At 37.4% G+C, this 19,239-nt stretch overlaps 3 protein-coding genes and 1 non-coding gene across 4 annotated transcripts; 2 read left to right on the forward strand and 2 right to left on the reverse strand.

Annotated features, from left to right (window-relative positions):
• Positions 1-6,922: 6,922 nt before the first annotated feature.
• On the forward strand, positions 6,923-7,017 carry LOC137711781 (small nucleolar RNA R24). The gene has a single exon (XR_011065127.2). It is a non-coding gene; the product is annotated as a small nucleolar RNA R24 (small nucleolar RNA).
• Positions 7,018-7,654: 637 nt separating this feature from the next.
• On the reverse strand, positions 7,655-9,446 carry LOC137711548 (uncharacterized protein At4g14100-like). Its single transcript, XM_068450797.2, has 2 exons — positions 8,845-9,446; positions 7,655-8,231 (listed from the first exon to the last, which is right to left on the reverse strand). The coding sequence occupies exons 1-2, from the start codon at positions 9,353-9,355 to the stop codon at positions 8,020-8,022; spliced, it is 723 nt and encodes a 240-aa protein (XP_068306898.2). The 5' UTR covers positions 9,356-9,446; the 3' UTR covers positions 7,655-8,019.
• Positions 9,447-9,730: 284 nt separating this feature from the next.
• LOC137710122 (uncharacterized) lies at positions 9,731-11,995 on the forward strand. The gene is made up of 4 exons (XM_088696177.1): positions 9,731-9,907; positions 10,309-10,647; positions 11,224-11,343; positions 11,483-11,995. The coding sequence occupies exons 1-4, from the start codon at positions 9,863-9,865 to the stop codon at positions 11,789-11,791; spliced, it is 813 nt and encodes a 270-aa protein (XP_088552303.1). The 5' UTR covers positions 9,731-9,862; the 3' UTR covers positions 11,792-11,995.
• Positions 11,996-12,833: 838 nt separating this feature from the next.
• On the reverse strand, positions 12,834-15,267 carry LOC137711533 (succinate dehydrogenase assembly factor 2, mitochondrial-like). The gene is made up of 5 exons (XM_068450778.2): positions 15,102-15,267; positions 14,877-14,984; positions 14,324-14,450; positions 13,336-13,404; positions 12,834-13,249 (listed from the first exon to the last, which is right to left on the reverse strand). Exons 1-5 carry the CDS (start codon positions 15,185-15,187, stop codon positions 13,103-13,105), a joined length of 537 nt encoding a protein of 178 aa, XP_068306879.1. The 5' UTR covers positions 15,188-15,267; the 3' UTR covers positions 12,834-13,102.
• Between the last annotated feature and the right edge of the window lie 3,972 nt (positions 15,268-19,239).

Genomic DNA, 19,239 nt, shown 5'->3' on the forward strand with positions numbered 1-19,239 from the left:
AAAAATTGTTTTGTCTCTTTAATGAGAATTGGATTTTCATTATATTTAGTTCCATTTAAATCAATTCTATGGATCCAAAAACCAATTGTTTAAAGTTGCTTTCTTAGTTAATTTAGTTAATTAAGAAAAGGGTGATTATGAACCAAAGGCCTCGATAATTGAGCTATGTGATTGGCCGATTTACATTATGAATGCTTGGGTTTTAAGTAATGTAGATTTGAATGTAATTTGATTAATTCAAGTTGTTGTATTGGGCATAAGTCCTTCAATTTGTTGTAAAGGGCATAAGCCCATTATTTGTGTTGTAAAAGGGCATAAGCCCTTCTTATTATTTCATGTATTCCTCTTTGTTTATATGTATGCAAATTGGAATAGTTGGGTCCAACGCCCAATAGGAAATAATGGTTTAATTGGATTAAACGCGTAACTAAAATCAACAACTATCTACCTTAAACCCAAGGTCCAACACAAGGCTCGTGTTGGATCAAATCAAACGGTTCATAATCATCCTAAAACCTAAAACGACTATATAGTCCATATGAGGATGCAATGCGTTCGTTAGTAGTTCCATATAGTCTCGCTTGTTTCAACGAAACAGTGGGAGTATTATATGCTACTAATTCATATTAACCTGGACCAATAGTTGTGATAGGCCCATGTTCTTTTAATATGATTAAAATGTTTTTGATGTAGCCCAAAACTACTCCCTCAACAAACGAATATTAAGTTGATAAACGAGAGATGTTTTGAACATTTCTTCGTAGGCCTTCCACCGTGGTGGGCTCCAATCGTTTGTGACTCATGCACCGGCTTCACCCTATAATGGGGAAGTACAAAGTATGGGCTTACATCCAGGAGGAGTCCATAAACATATGATGAGGTGAGTGTAGACAACGAGTATGACCAACATGATATAATTCTGAGGTTGTGCTTGAACCTCTACATAAACTAAGCATGGTGGGAATAACTTAACTAAGTGCAATGGTGCCAACATGATATAATTCTGAGGCATTCATTCTCTAGAGGCCAAACTAGATGGGTAATTACAAGAGTTGTAAATGACTAAAGTGTTATTCTCTCATCATTATTTTTGCTAACCAACATGATATAATTCTGAGGTGGGCTTGGTAATGGTGAGTCTCTCATACCCCGCTAAGAGTTCAACATAACTCTCGGATTCTATTGAGGGATATGGAATTTGCCAAAAATAGTGGGTGATACTATTTGATTCAAGACCCAATCAAGTAGTTAATCAACAATCTAATACGATTTCTGTTATGTTATGTAGTTAACGACATGCCTAAAATACTACCCACCATTATACTTGACAAAATGGCCCAAGACTTTTTCCTTGCATATCTCTCGGATGATTTCACTAAGTTTATTGTAAACTATAAAGTGAATAGATTTGATCATACTTTTAACGAGATGATTGACATGTGCTGTAAATTTGAAAAATGTTTCAAAAAGGACAGTAGGAGTGAGAATGCAAAAACAAGGAAAAGGTTACTTAAGAAGAAGGCAAAGAAATCCAAAGGAACATGCTTTCATTGTGGAAAGGATGAACGTTGGAAGAAGAAATACAGGGTGCGCATTGCGAGCCTTATGACACGAACTTTTGAAGAAACTATTTCGGTCATAGAAAGTGCTTTTACAGTGAGCTCCAATTCCTGGATATTTGATTCAGGCGCTAGTCAACATATCTGTAATACGATGCAGGGACTAGTAGGGAGCAAGACACTACGCAATGGGGAGATGGTTGTGCGAGTTGGGAACGGCGCTAAAATCTCTGCAAAAGCAATAGGCACCTACATGCTTAACCTACCCTCTGGGGAAGTCCTGGAACTTAAAAATTGTTTATATTTTCCTTCATGTATAAAGAATTTGATTTCTATCTCTAAGCTTTTACGAGATGGGCACTCAGTATTGTTTGACAAAATGAGTTGCACTTTATACTTGAACGGTCGTATTATCTCTCATGGTAATATGATAGAGGGACTTTTTCACCAAGAGACGAATAGTGGGATGCACTGTATTGAAAGCGGGAATACCTCAAAACCCAAAAGGGCTAGAGAAGAAGTTAACCAAGTTAGACTTTGGCATCTTAAACTTGGACATGTAAACCAGGATAAGATTCGCAAGATGTCGAAAGATGGATATCTTAGCCCATTAGGTAATGACCTCATGGGAACTTGTGAACCTTGTCTACTGGGGAAGATGACCAAATCTCCATTCACTGGGAAAGGAGAGCGTGCCACTGAAATTCTAGGGTTAATCCACACTGACGTATGTGGACCTATGTCTACTACGTCGAGAGGAGACTTCTCCTACTATATCACATTCACCGACGATCACTCTCGGTTTGGCTATTTGTATCTTATGAAGTACAAGTCAGAATCCTTTGAAAGGTTCAAAGAATTCAAGAATGAAGTTGAGAAGCAAACTGGGAAACAGATAAAGACCCTAAGATCGGATCGAGGGGGTGAATATCTGAGTAATGAGTTCCTAGATTATCTCAAAGAGTGTGGAATTGTATCACAGTGGACTCCACCAGGAACTCCTCAACATAACGGAGTTTCTGAAAGGAGAAACCGAACCTTGATGAACATGGTTCGTTCTATGATGAGTTCCGCTGATCTACCAATATCATTCTGGGGATATGCACTACACACAGCAGCTTATTTGCTGAATGCAGTGCCTTCTAAATCTGTTCCACAAACACCATATGAGATATGGTATGGAAAGAAGCCAAGTCTTAAACATCTTAAGATTTGGGGTTGTCCAGCATACGTTAAGAAACAAGATGCTGGAAAGCTTGAAGCGAGATCCGTTAAATGCTATTTTGTGGGGTATCCTAAACAAACCTATGGATACGAATTCTATCACCCTGACGATCAGAAAGTCTTTGTCGCCAGAACTGCTATATTCATGGAGGATGAATTAGTTCTTAAAGGAACTAGCAAGATAGAATTGAAGGAAATTAATGAGATTAATGATGAACCACAAACAAGCACTCGACAAGTTGACAACCCTGTTCCTGAACCCCTAGCTCCACGTAGATCTGAACGGGTTAATAAGCCACCTAGGAGGTATGGCTTAGACAAAGACTTTGGGGAATTGTACCTTCTAGGTGACAATGACACAAAGGAAGACCCTAGAGACTACATTGAGGCAATGTCCGACATTGACTCAAAGAGATGGCAAGAGGCCATGAAATCCGAGATGGATTCCATGTATCAAAATCAAGTCTGGACTCTTGTAGACCCTCCAGAAGGTATAGTACCTGTTGGAAACAAATGGATCTTCAAGAGGAAAATAGGCGTTGATGGGAACGTGGAGACTTATAAGGCTAGACTAGTAGCCAAAGGTTACAGGCAACGAGAAGGGATTGACTATGAAGAAACTTTCTCTCCTGTAGCCATGATTAAGTCCATTCGGATTTTGCTTGCAATAGCTGCGTACCATGATTATGAAATCTGGCAAATGGACGTGAAGACAGCCTTTCTGAACGGCTACCTAGAGGAAGAGCTTTATATGGCTCAACCCGAAGGTTTCGTGTCCAAGTCTGAAAAGACTAAGGTATGCAAGCTTCAAAGGTCCATTTATGGACTTAAGCAAGCCTCCAGGAGCTGGAACATTCGTTTTGATACTGAAATCAAATCGTTTGGTTTTACCCAAAACGAAGACGACAATTGTGTTTATCAAAAAGTCGTTGGGGAAGCAGTTGTATTCCTAGTGTTATATGTAGACGACATATTGCTATTCGGGAATGACACTGCAGTACTTTCTTCTGTGAAAGTGTGGTTGTCCAAAACCTTCCACATGAAAGATTTAGGAGATGCATCTTATGTACTTGGGATAAAGCTCTATCGTGATAGATCCAGAAAATTAATTGGATTATCCCAATCTATGTACATTGATAAGGTGCTAAGTAGGTTCCAGATGGAGCAATCTAAGAAAGGTATTCTTCCTGTAGGACATGGAATTCATCTTTCTAAGTCCATGGGACCTAAGACTCCTGAAGAGATACGGCATATGAATATGATTCCTTATGCTTCCGCCATAGGAAGTCTTATGTATGCCATGATATGCACAAGGCCTGATATCGCATATGCTGTGAGCATTACTAGTCGATATCAATCTAACCCAGGATCAGAACACTGGGCAGCTGTCAAGACGGTCCTTAAGTACTTAAGAAGAACTAAGGACATGTTCCTCGTTTATGGAGGAGCGACAGAGTTGCGAGTGGAAGGCTATACAGACGCAGATTTCCAATCTGACGTCGATGATAGAAGTTCCAACTCCGGATATGTATTCACTCTGAATGGTGGGGCTGTCAGCTGGAAAAGCAAGAAACAAAGTGTAATTGCTGATTCCACGACAGAGGCTGAATATGTCGCTGCAGCTGAAGCCGGCAAAGAAGCGTTCTGGATGAAGAAGTTCATCAATGAACTTGGAGTGGTTCCAACCATTACATCACCAGTAACTTTGTACTGTGATAATAGTGGGGCGATAGCTCAAGCCAAGGAACCCAGGGCACATCAAAAGAACAAGCATTTTGATAGGCGCTTTAATATCATTAGAAGATATGCTGCCGAGGGGAAAGTTAACATCCTCAAAGTTGCTTCAGCCGATAACGTAGCAGATCCACTAACGAAGCCAATGTCTCAAATCCAACTTGACCGTCATATGGAAAAGATGGGTATTAGATACATGGGAAGATGGCTTTGAGTGCAAGTGGGAGATTGTTGGAAGTATGCCCACAAAGCCACTCATTTGATGTAATAGCTTTTTGGAATACTTATTGTGTTAAACTTTTATATGTTTAATAGAGGGCAAAGCTTATTGTTAATCACTATTTATAGTATCTTGTGTTTAAGCAATAAGGGAATCCAAGGAATGTAATTGATCTAAGAGACAAGTGATTTAAGTTAGTTAAATTAACGAGACCTTTCTCTTATGTTCATTCCTAAAACGTTCCTAGCCATAGGATTGCCAATTGGGCATTGACAATCCGCTAAGGTTAGTATGTGTTATGTCGACTCAAGCGTGAGTATGAACTAGTCTCAAGTCATTTGGTGTTGGACACTAAGGCAAACACATAGGTGCTCGAAAGAGTAATCGAGTACACTGAACAACGATCAAACGAGAGTTCGAACATACATGTCATGTGAGAACTCAATAGTTGCAATATGCAAAGTAGTCCTTTGACCTGAGGCATCATTGATGTCTAATGGTTAGGTCCTTGATCTTTGATTATGTCAACGGCATTCCATTGGAGTGTCCACGGCATTGTTGGGGTCAAGCTATCTAGTCATGTAGGCATATGAATGCACAACAAGGGATCTCTAACCTTCCATAGTGGAAGGAGAATACTCTAAGATATGATTCGAGAGTCTTTGGCCAAAGCATATGAATATGACTAAGGAAGGTTGTTCCAAATCTTATTCAATTGAATCATATAGAGAAATATCACATTGGATAGTAGACATGAAACAAACTATCACTTAAACAATGTAATTAAGAGTATTGTATTAGAGAATGACCGTATTGCATTGTAGTTGTAACTGGATAGGTTCTCCAACCACATCTACTTAGCTTGGGTAACCATGACATGCTGCTAGGCGTCACCCATGGTTTGTGGAAGCCCTAAAGATTAGCAAACACTAATTTTAAGGGAGAATTGAAATGTGGTTTCAATTCACAATCGATCGTTAAGAGTAACATCGCCCACTACCTCGCTAATTGGAACCTAATGGATCGTACACCGAGTAAGGATATAAGTGAAGAAATTATATGAAATGGATAAGCAATTAAATGGTTTAATTGAAGAATGGTCAAGATTAATTAAATAGTTAATTAATTATACGAAACGTTCGTATTGGGCGTTTAAGTTAGTTTTGGGCTTCGGGGCACAAAAACGTTTTGGTCCACAAGGCCCATTATGTTTAAGTTGTATGACAACTAAAACAAAATGGGCAATTAAGCCCAATAACAACATATGGCCATAAGGGTGAGGGGTAGCAAACTTGTATTAATTACAAGTTTGCCACTCACATGAAATGAAGTGTAAAATCAACATTATAGCTTGGTTTCACATTAAGGGGTTTGCTAATGGAATTTGGGTGAAACCTATTCTCTCATTTTCTACATAGAGGCCGGCCACCTTAGGGGAAGAACATCTAGCAATCTTTCTTCCCTAAGTCATCCATTTTCATCTTCACACAACATCTTTGGTGTGGAGACTTAGAGACACCAAACTTTTGGTGTTTTGGAGAACAAATCCTCAAATCCTCAAAGAAGAAAAGGAGCACTAAAAGGGAGAAAATCACAAGGAAGATCCAAGGAGCAAGGAGGTGACTTGAAGGCCCTCCACTTGGGTGAATCCCTTGTGTAATCAAGGATGAGCTTCAAGGGTAAAGAATCTCTAAATTCTTATTCTCTTTAATATTGTTAAAGAGTCTTATGGTTCACCATATACTAGGCTTTGAAAGTCATGGGTTTTATGAATTGTTTTTTAATGCATGCCTACTTTAAAGTGTTATTAGTATGCCTATGTATTCAAATGTTCTTACATGTTCTTAGCTAGGACAAAATTTTTCCTTCAGTAGTACCATTGACAATTGCCACACACTTTCTATGAGAATGGGTCGTAGATTGAAACAAAGTCTTATCATACGTCATATGATCCGTTGCACCGGAATCCAAAATCCAACATGTATTTGTCATTGTAATAACTCACGAGACAGTAATACAAGACAATCACAACACCACACCAATTACGGAACCACACGCTGCAAGGAACACAAGCAGCAGCAACGTGCTATGCTACTATTCAGGTTGTTGGATCGACACAAAAAACAGTGGACTGCAGACTTTTTGCACGGACTCTAGCAACTAAGTATGCACGGCAACATCAATCCAAGCAGTGACAAAAAGCTAACACGTAAGAAAAATATCCAATTTGTTTGGGAATTCTCAAGGCAATACAATTGTTTTGCTTGGCATTTGAGCACTCACTTTTTACCTAATAATATACTTTGCACTAGGCAGCAGCTGCAATCCACAAGGGTTATCGAGGCCATAATCAATCAAGGAACAACTTATTTTCCAACACTTACAATTCAGATTGGAGAGATTATTCAAATTTTATATGGAGGGAGCCTCAACAATTTCAACAAGATAGATATTGGCAGCAATCTGAGGAGTTCTATTCAAGACCTATGCAGCCACCACAGCCTCCCCCACAACAATTCCAATCGAATTCAAGTATGTCCATGGATAATGATAAAATTCTTGATGTACTAACTTCTTTGACGCAGGGCTTATAAAACCAAGCAAAGAAATAATGAGATCATACAACGACTTTAGAAAACAAAAACATCACAGATTAATAACTCTCCAAACAAAGTATAGGCTCAAGTGTCTTAGGGTTGTAGCGTTAGTTTGAGTTTCTTCCTTCAAGCAATTATACACAGCGATTACCCAAAAAAAAAAAAAAATCCACCACGCAACAACCTCTACTCAACATACGACACAGATAAAATTCACCCGCCACAACACAGTAACAGTGATGGACTTGATTACAGTCGTAGCAACACATGGTTTTTGTTTAGGATTTTTAATCAAAACCTAACTCTGATATCAAATAGAATTTTATGGCTTAATTCTCATTGTATTACATAACTGAAAATATATACAAGATACAATCATTGTTCCATAAGGAAACAATAAACCAAACATATATCCTTCCTAATAAAGGACTCCTAATATTTGCAATATATTTACATCCCCTTTTTAATATTACTCACGGCAATAAAAAGTACATATTTTGGGACATGAAATTGGACAATGTTTCATAAGGCATAGATAAAGTGGCTTGGGGACTTCAACTTGCTCATATGATGAAGAACGATTTATGAACCCAAAACGTATGAGTGGAAACCCGATATCATATTCACTAAAATATTGAATCACATGCAAACTTATGTTATGTTATTAGATAGTTGTTCCAGCAACTCAAAAGCTATCCAGGTTTCCAATGCTCCTCTCATCTCTTATCAGCCTGCCATGAGAATAATCACTTGTCACAGATTCAAGTAGAAGTGGAGGAGACCTCCTCCTTTGTGCTGAATCAGTCTTTTCCTCCCCAAAACAATGAGCAGGAGCATCCCACTTGGCATCCTCAAGCACAGCTCCCACCTCGAATGTCATCACGTGAGCATTATATCCTGCATTATTCCACTAATTCATCAATCATTTATAAACAAATATATATATATATATATATATATATATATATATATATATTGTGTTGTCAAACTATCGATTTGAGGGGAAAAATCTTTCGCTAGGTCATTTGATCACATGGATGGTCTGACCAATCACACAAAACAAAAGAGATTTTATATTTTGATCTCATCCGATTCCATACTAATTATGCCCTTGTGAGAGAGCTACCTTACCCAAAAATCCTTCCAACTTGACACTTCTAAACATTAAAACATTCACTAATTAATATGCTTAAGTGTCTCATTTAATAGGAACACAATCTGCTAGATTACGATTCATTTATACCTTAATGGATAAGGGTGAACGCATCAATGAAATAGTTATGCTACACGAATTCTCAGATAATAAGAATATAATCTACTGAATTATGATTAGTATATACCCTAGTAGAGAAGGGTTATCCTATTAAACTAATGGCTATGGTGAATTCTCATTAAATATTAACGTATACTTCAGTAAAAAACGGTGAACTCATCAATCGAACTCTTAACTGCTACGAAAGTGTTTCATCGAAGGCAAATTTACATAAATTAGCAACAGAAACTTTGATACCTGTGTAGAAAACCCAATGGACGGGTCTTTTAGTGAGAACATCCTCATAGTACCAAATAAAATCAACCTTCTCCCACACATTGCACAGAAACCCGTCCACGTGTCGCTGACCCAGATAATTAGCGCCGTCGAGCCAATCAGGCCGGAGAATGCCAACCGGAAAATGCATGGTGTTGCATTCTCTGTCGGAGTCCAAGGTGTAGATGTACGAGGTGCCATTGTCCCATTCGAGGTCGTAGGTGAGCTTCCCCAGCTGGCTTTGGATTATGTTGAAGTTGCGGCCGTTGGGCCAGTCGTACCAGAGATCCACCACCTGCAGGGCTCCCTTGCTGTTGTTCATGAAGAGGACAGAGTGGAATTGGTGGGGCCACGCCGCCGGTGTCGGGTCGTCGGAGGCGGACTGTACCGCCGCCATCATCGTCGTCAGTGGCAGATTGAGTGGCGTCAGAAGGAGTAGGAGGAGAAAAGGCAAGGACATGGACATGGACATGGTCGGACTTGTAGAGGTCATTGAGAGGATATGGTTGCACCTGCAGAAAGTTGTCCCCACTATATACGATAGAACCGAAACTTATCAATGTTCTCGTACCTAGACAATTAGATTACGGATTTCCGTTTCCACCCACAAACTTTTCATGTATTTATAGTTATACCTATCTGTCAATTTGCCACCTCAACTTGTATAAAGCAGTCAATTTCTTTCTGAACTTTAAATTTAGCCGATTATCCATATAAATTTTTATAAATAGTCAATTTCCCCCATGATTTTAGATTTTGAAAATTTTCATTCAAATTTTATCTATGTTTTTGTTTCTTGTTTACGTGTTAATATTCACCAACCTCATCCAAGTGCATATTTTGAAATGTCAGCGGTTCATTACTCGACTATTTTCTTTCGTAAAAGAACCCCTTAGGCTTCACTCGGCTGTCGTGAGCTCCGCAAAACCGGCGTCGTCCGACCAGCGTCAGATTAGCAAGAGGACAACCCCGCCCCTCACACCCTCACATCATCAATTCGATGAAGAAAAGAGTTCGGCCCAACTTTCAATTTGTCCAGTTCAAGGTAAAATTCAATGGTTTTAGCAGTAGAAATTTCAAAGTTTGCATCTTTTTCTCTCACCCTCCCTCCTAAATATCTAATGTTGCATCTCTTTTTTTTTTTTTTTTTTGAATTTTCAGATCCATTAAACTGGTATGCAAATTGCAACCCTTTTGTACTACAATTTAAAAATTGCATATCTTTTGTTTCCCACATATATAATTTGTTCAAAATTTGCTTCATTTTTTCCACCTTATGTAAAATAGTGTCATCGTTATTCTAAATATGCGTTTGTTTTTTCTTCTGTAATTAAAATTATGATAACTTAAAGGAGTCGTGACATTAAGGCATAAAATTCAACTAAGCTTTAATGTTTTGTTCTTAATTTGTTCCTCTTTTGTTTTCGGGGTCAAACCATGTATTAGAAGGCATATCTGTTCAACTTGGAAGCCCGACGTCGGACAGAAACAAGGAAAAAGAACTTGGGAAATAATGGGAGAAATAGGGGTACTGATTACAACTTGGTGGACCGAATCAGTTGGTTGCCAGATGAAGTTCTTGTTAGTATATTGTCTCGCTTGCCACTAAAGGAAGCAGCAGCTACTAGTATCCTTTCTAGGCAATGGTGGTATGTGTGGGTGTCAACTATGACTCTCGTCCGTGATTCCGAATTTGATATTTACCCCTTTCACCGCTTCTATGAAATTAAACCAGAACTAAGAGACCAGGAAACACGTAGATACGTTGATAGGAGCAAATTATTATGAGGATCTTGATCACTTATCTTCCTTCATGAAGGCATGTCCTTACTTGAAGAGACTTGTGTTGAAGGTATGTATTCACACCTAGTATGGATAGAATGGTAAAACTTTGTATTTTATGTGCATTTTCATCCTTTTATTTTCCATCTCCCGTGCATTGCATCACCAATTTTGATTATGAGGAAAGCATAGAGAAAGTTAGGTTTTTCCTTATGATTGGTAAAAAGGAAAATGCTAGACATCAACGTAAAAAGTACATCTTTTAAAAGTTCAAAAGAATTGCGGATCTTTTGCTAGACTGGATGCATTTGTTAGTTATTCATAGTCCAACACGTACATAAAGTGAATTTTCAACCACCAACTTACGTGGGTATGTTGCATTTGCATTGAATAAACAAGTTCCATAGTGGACTCAAACATAACAAAATAAACTTTGCTGCATCAGTTGGTGTACAAAAGTTGTTGTGCCTTATGCAATCATAAGGAAGTTGTGAATGTGAATTTCACTTCCACGTCGTATGGTATATTTTGATGTGAAAGTATTGTAGTTGTGTATAATGGTGGTTTGATTGGGAGCAGGTTTATAATGCTGGTATGATTGGGAGGAGGTGTATAACGGTCGCGGTGGCAAGTGATGGGTTGGGGTGCCGAGGAGCTAAGGTTTTTCTCAAGAGGGAGAGGGTGCGAAACATGAGAAGGGTAAATGACCTCAATAACTAACTAGGGTAATACGGGAATTGAAAGAATACATGAAGTAACTTTTTGACTAAGCTTTAAACTGAAGCAACTTTCCTTGTTCTCATTGGTGTACACTTTGTTGTTGTTTTCCTTGGTGCAGGTAAACAGGCCAACATGTGGGGAGAGGAAAGAAATAGCGAAAGTTGGTAAATGCCCCCATAATTACCTCAAGGTAGTTGAGATAGGGGGGTACCGTGCTCATGCATGTGTCATTCAACATGTCATGTTCCTAATGGAGAGTACTGTTGAATCGGAAAAAATTGTTATTGATCCTGTCCGGCATTGGTGTTGGCCTAGGGGAACGGATGGGGGAAGGGAAGAACCCGATCTGGAAGCGAAAGCAAGAGAACATGCTATGCAACACCTTAAACAAAGAGTGCCATCGACTCTTGAATTTGTATGCCTATAGTAAGTGTTGTGCTTAAATTATTAAGAGATTGTGAGTAGAAAAATTCATTTGAGACATAGTTTGCGTTATTCGGTTAGCTACATTTTACGATTTCTAAGTTAGGTGATTTTCAAAAGGGGCGATGGGGTTATTCGCATTACACCTTGAGTCTAAAATTGTATGAATTATGTCTTGCATCTATTTGAAAGTATGATTGTTCATTAATTTGATGATGTGCCAGATGTGAGACCCGTTTTCAAATAGTGTAGAATCTAAGGGAAATTTTAAAACTGAACTACTAGAGTAAAGAAATAAAGTGAATTAACTTTTAAATTGTCCCAAATTGAAGGGAAATTTGGAAATATAACAATTTTAGATACCATGTATTGAAATATGACCTACTGTTTTTAACTCTTATAAAACTAACCAAAATTGATGTTCAAAAGACTAAATTGCCCTAGAACTAAAGCATTCTCTTCAGCAGCGTTTGATTACCTCACGAAGTCATGTGACTGAATAATCAGCAGCATATCAGAGTCGTTGCTTCACGATTCCGACGACAAAAACAAGGTTGTCGAGTCCGACGACGAGGACCGAGTCTCAGAATGGAAGGACCAGATCACCATCAAAGAGTCGGGATTATCCCCTCCTTGAACTTCGTCGTCGGGCTGCTCGGATTCTTCTTCGTCAAGTCATGGACTGGATTCTTGGGAAAACTAGAGCTTTCAGTTTCCCCCTTTTCTTTTATAATTACAACACAACCAAGTCATCTGTTCCATTAAACACTCTCTATGTAGTACATTCATTTTCGCCACCTATGTTGTATTGTCGATAAAACAACGCTATCTACACTAGACGCTCATTGCGCCACTACATTTTCTCAGCTACAATGATATTGACATTATGGTATCGACAGTCCATTCTTTCTTGTTACAAATCTTCTGGGACGGAAGGTAAAACATCCACTTACAAGAGCACCAGTTGATCAAGTTGCTGTGTTTAAGCTGGTTTTGTTTGAAACTGCTCAAGGGCTACAACTTAAATCCATCACAAGAACAAAAGATTAATCTCTCATCCTCTGTTTCATAAAAACCGCACCGTTTGGTTACATGACTTATTTTCTTTCATTCAGGAAAGCATGCCAAAGTGTATGAACTATATAATACATTACATTCGAAAATAAAAACCGAGGGAGAGAAGACGTCCAACAGTACCTCTTGGTTTTATTGAGGCCAATCGGTGTTTAACTTGAGGCATTGCAAGTTCTAATCGACATTTTTCACCGCCAACACATTACCGTTCGAAATTTAACTTGAAAAGGTAATGGCAGAGCTACTGGTTCCCCGTTATAGGGCCGCCCTGGCTTTTCTTTATATCATCCCACCCTCTAACCCATGGCTGGTCAGGTGTTGCTCGTGTCTCGGGAGCAGCATAGCTGTTCAGGTTGTTCGTGATCTTGTTACGCACTGCAGTAAAAACCTACAAAAACATATCATTTGAATGAAAACGGAGACCATGAAGAATCAAGCAACATATGGAATGTGAACTTTCAGATCATTTCTCACAGGATTAGTTTGGAGTGCCTCGGGGGGTTGCTCCTGGCCAATTAACCACTTCCACAGATCTGGGTTTTCCTGTATGAGGAAAAATGATATCAGAATGTGTTACCGAAAAAAAAAATGATATCAGAATCTCTCCCTTGTCATTCAAATTTGCAATTTGCATAGTATCAATACTAGAAAAACCATACATCTTGCCTCCGGCTATGCATACATCTTGCCTCCGGCTATCTTACATCAAATACATGAATAGGGAACCGACCATGCTCTGGGTGCTAAGATTTGCAAGGTTAACAGGAAACACAGTATTTACTTACACACTCTAAATCTTTGTTATTTCAGCTGTTGATGGCAATCCAGGGATTTAAAACATCTTATGTTTCTTACGGAACCATTTGATTTTAATTGCTTGAAAACTCCTGATGGTTTACAGTTCAACCAAAAATGCAAAGTCATTACGCTTTTCTCTTAAGTGGAATAACTATTATTGCTAATATGTCAGTGAATAAAAAAGCTTATAATTTAATAACTGAAGAAGCTAGGACCAAAACAAATTGGTCCAGGTCACCCTGCTCTCCAAAGCACTGGATCCTATGAGCTATATGTCAGTTATCTGCTCAGACGAATCACAAATATGGCAATTAAAACGAACAAAAGAGGCTAAATCAAGCACTAACTTATGCTGGGAGTCGCCGTGAACAAACACATCTAAGCTTATGATGCATATCCAATACTTCTATTTTTGGTTGAGGGGTGGGCCGAGGGCTAAACAAACAGAAGAAAACTCGTAAAATTCAACATATTCAGTTAGTCTAGGATGACATATAAACTAGAAACTTGTTACTGAAGTTCCAAAGAACAAATTTCGAATGCGGCCTAGTCCTCCTCTACTAATCACGCTATAAACTAAGCAGCATTCAAAAGCCAAGTAAAAGCACAAAAATATGAAAGGGTATGACTTATGAGATGATCACAGTAGTGAAAATAAATTTACCAGGTCGAGGACATCCACAAGAGATTTAATTCCCTGTTCATCCATGGAATGGATATGCTCCTCCACCCACTTACCCAGAACCAAATCCAACTCCAAAAACCCTCTCTGCTTGCTCCTGTATATCAATCTGTTCCACAACCCAAACCAATTCTTGTCTCAGAAACAACAAAGCAATTATTACGCGCCTGTTTGATAACCATTTCGTTTTTACTCTCTAGTTGTCATTTTTTTTGGGTTATTGACAGAGGGGAAATACACTTATCGATCAGGCACTAAAAGGCTTCTGGTAACAAGTGTTTTTTTTTATTTTTTTATTATAAACAAGTTGAACATTTATTAAAAGTTCAAGTGTTCCTTGAGCATTTGGAAGTGCTTCCTGAAGAAGCATATGGCAGGTGCTTTTCCAGAAAGGCTTCTATGAGCCAAAAGCAATTCTAAGTTTTTTCTGCCAAACAAGTTAGAAGCACTTTTGACTATCAGAAAAAGCTTTTCTCTCCTCCACAAGCAATCTCAAACAGAAAAAATGGAGGAAGAAGAAGATGGAGTTAAAGACCTGTTAAATAAGCGCCTCTTGCTCTCTTGGGTAGAGAGGTCGATGTCCAGATTGCTGCCATTGTTGGTGGAATAAGAACGCTGAACCAAACCGTATCCGAATTGAGGCCTGGAAAATGAAATCACGCCCCCAACAAAATCAGAGAAAATTCAGACTACGTAAAGCCACAGCCCTTACAAAATGTTAATACAAATGGGGGAGAAAATCGATGAAAGAACGGAATACCTGAGATGGGTTTCGGCGGGAGAGATGGAAGCGGTGGATTTGAGGGTTCGGTGGAGGCTGATCAAGCTTCTTCTCAAGCTTCCCATGTTTTATTTTCTTCTTTTTCGTTTGGTGTTCTCAGATGTTTAACAACGGAAGAGAGAGAGAGAGAGAGAGAGAGAGAGAGAGAGAGGGGGAGAGAGAGGAGAGAGAGAGAGAGAGAGAAATAATACAATTTGTGGGCTTAAATTAGACCAACAATGAAAAGGGCCTGCCTGCTCAAATGACATACTGGCCCTTTCGTTGCCAGACGAAAGGGCAACGTACTCAAAACTCTTTTTTATTTTTAGTACATCGATGTTTTTATATTAAGGGAAGAGAAAGTTTGGTAAAATTACACAATAAGCAGTCTAATTTGGTATTAAATTTGACATCCACGAGATCCGAACCTAAACCTCTCACTTTCAAGTGAAAATAAAGGGCACCGTACTCAAAACTCTTTTCTTTTTTTTTTAGTACAATGATGTTTTTATATTAAGGGAAGAGAAAGTTCGGTAAAATTACACAATGAGCAGTCTAATTTGGTATTAAATTTGACATCCACGAGATCCGAACCTAAACCTCTCACTTTCAAGTGAAAATAAATACAGACCGTAATACTGAGTGACAACTCTTTTTAACAAAGACAAGTTTGGCTGTTTGTTCTTCAATCGAGTTTCGTACTAAATTATTATAACTAATTATTATAAAGTTTGGTTAAAATTTTTATCTTTAGATTAGACGCATGTTTGAAACATTTTTTAAAATGATTAAACTCTTATACATTATTGAAAGGAACTCTGTTGGTTTGTTTTTAAATTAGACGCATGTTTTGAGACTGCGATTGAAATAGTTAAAACTTTTGAACATTAGATTGAAAATATTAATAACATTGCTGATGACTAAAAATGTTTACAACAAAAGTAGTCCAAACTAGTCCTTATTGTTCTAACTGAAGTGTGCCATTTTATTGTAATTCAATATTTGTTGAGGTAAAACGAAAGGATTTTATTGAAAGATTTAAACATTCGTGCAATCGTCAAGCAGAGCATCACGGATTAAATTTGGAGGCTTCTCGAACCAACAAGAATCAAATGGCATGTTTATTTTCATCATATGGAAACAAGAATTCTATTTTTATTTTTATTTTTTAAGAACAAATGAACATTATTGTTTTAAACCAATATGTAGTTTTTTTTTTTTTTGTTTGTTTGTTTGTGGTATACGATAACACAACCATACATCGTAATGGCATGTTTATTTTCGTCATATGGCATCATATATTTTTCGTTTAAGACGTACTCAGGAAAGTTAGAAATTGGAGAAATGAATGAGAATGAGATTTAATTCTATGTAGAAATAAAATAGTAAGATTGATAAATTAGCGCTGAACACAAAGTAGAAATAAAATAGTAAGATAGATAAATTTCATTGCCCATTAGGTCGGCTTTACATAAGTTAACTAACAATTTTGATAACCAAACATTTTATTAAAAAATATTGAAAATTCAAAAGGTTATTTGAACCACATCTATGCACCACATGTTTATAAAAGATCTCGTTTGGAAGTACTTTTAAAATGATTAAAAGCGCTTTTAGAGAAGATTTTGGTTTTGAAAAACACTTAAAGCTTTCCTACAAGAAACATCAGTTATGTGATTCTTGTTGGAAGCACTGCAAGTAATTTTCCATGATTCACTTGTATTTTACTAAGGATTGGTTCAAAAAATAATTTCATCAAAAACGTTTTCAGCTATTTTAAAAGCACTTTCAAACGAACCTTGAATATCACCAACATAAAAACAGGCAAAAACATCAAGATCGCTAACAAATTGTTGGCAAACTATTTTTTCTTTTAGGAAAAACATAAAAACAGTTATTGAAATAGAAATTTCACAATCCAATAGATAGTTTTTCAATTAAACAAAAAAAGAAAAAAAAATAGAGAACTAAGAAACACCAGTTCCAATCCAAGAGAAATAAAGGCCTCACTGAGACTTAGATCTTAAATTCCCAGAAAGTATATAATACCTATGGAACGTTAAATAGAGTAGCCAATGAGCCAATTGCCATAGCTTTGTCTTGTGCATATCAGCCCCATAATTGTTGGTGAGGTTGATACCCATTAAATTTTAGAGAGTTCTGGTTTGGAAGGTAAAGGTGTTGATCATCCTGTGGCGGAAGGATTGTTGGGAATGGTTCCTCTTTAAACAATCCGTCAGAACCTGTAAACTAAAACATAATTAGGGAACTCAAAAAATGGTGATCATATGAGATTCAAGATAAAAAATTTAAATGCATATATGTCTACTTACCCATGGCATTTGTGTTGGAAAAGAGGTTGTATCCATCACTGCTGTAATATCCATTATGGTAATTTAAGTAAGATTGATGATTAGGGTTTTGAGGAAGATAAACTATGTAAGATTGATGGTTAGGGTTTTCAGGACGATAAACTAGGTAAGATTGATGATTAGGGTATTGAGGAGGATAAACTAGGTAAGATTGATAATTAGGGTTTTGAGGATGAGGATTATCATATGAGTTTTGAGGAGGACAGTCGTTGGGGTTTTGAAGAAAGAGATAGTCGTCGGGGTTTTGAAGAGCAAGATCTACTCCATCATAATCAAGCCCATTGTCTTCTGTTGTAACTTCATCATTTGGTTGTTCCTGAACTTGATTAACATGAGCACTTGATTGGTTTGAATCTTTAAATTTCTTAGCCTTGTTAGGCTTCATATATACCCTACACAAAACTCAGTCATCAAGCTGCAAGAAAGAAAATATCAAGTTAAAATTAAGTGTTGGGAGGAACACAAAACTCTTTTCAGTGGTCTTCTCGGCACTCCAAAAATGTCGCCCTGCACTTCTTTCTATGTAAAGTTTCTCTTTCGGGTGCATGATGAATTTAGGGTGACAAACAACTCTTTATTTTTGTTAAAGAAATAGTAGTAAAAATCTATCGATCTGTATTTCATATCCTCATGTTATTTCTGTCTGCCTTCCTGGGAGAGGAGCTTTGACGTTAAATTTATGCATCAGCCAATCAGACTTCTTACCCTTGGGAGACTTGCCGTCGTAGAAAACTAGTGATGTCTTAAAACCAATTTCAACATTTTTAGACATGACATCTTTTTTAACCCCAGTAGCTTTCCAGTATCCATTCCCTGCTGCTCGATCTGGACGTGTCCCTATTGGATACTTTTATCCGTTGGTGTGAAAAAGTACCACGTGCGATTCCCCATCAAGCTTGTATTTTGCTGCGCATGATCAACAAAATTGATTAGGCTTACAAATTGTAAAAACAATAGAACTATACGGAATTACATGCTTAATTTCAAACAAAAAATAATTAAAAGAGAAAAGTTTATTGTTGCTATCAAATCCAACATGTGCAAAATCAATGATATTAATTCAACTTTATATATATATATATATATATATATATATATTGAACCCTAAATTCAAGATATTGTAACAATTCAACAAGCACAGTACGTTATTATGCTTTAGGGTTTTGTTCCTACTTTCGAATAAAGAACGGTAGTTTGGATCTCATCAAGCCCTGCTCTCGATTGTATATTTCACAAGGCCACTAGGCGAGCCTAGTGTTGTGTTTCCATACCCACCCGACCACTTTTCTTTCTTTCATTCTTTGATACAATACAAACAATTGCGGGAAAAGGAATTCAAATGTAAAATTTTAGTGTAAAGATAAATGATGTTAATCACTTGAGCTACAACCCTATCAACCACCATTCTCTCTCTTGCAAATTCTTCTAGGGTTTCTACGACAGTACGATGAGATATTGCTTTTGCTCTATTTCTTCTAGGGTTTCTACATAGTATGTACAAATATATATATATATATATATATATATATTTATTTATTTATATACACACACACACACACATATACATATACATACATATATATATATATATATATTAATCTTTTTCAAGAGTCTCCTAACCCTAGAACGGGCCATGATAACATTCTTCTAAAGCACTCTCATCTCATTCTACATACTCCAAGAAGCAAAAACACATACAAAAACACATGCAGATACAAATAATTGCATGTGATATTGGTTAATCTGGAAATCCTGACTGCATCCAC

This window comes from Pyrus communis, chromosome 6, assembly GCF_041283825.1.
Source record: "Pyrus communis isolate YQ-2024b chromosome 6, ASM4128382v1, whole genome shotgun sequence".
Lineage (NCBI taxonomy): Eukaryota > Viridiplantae > Streptophyta > Magnoliopsida > Rosales > Rosaceae > Pyrus > Pyrus communis.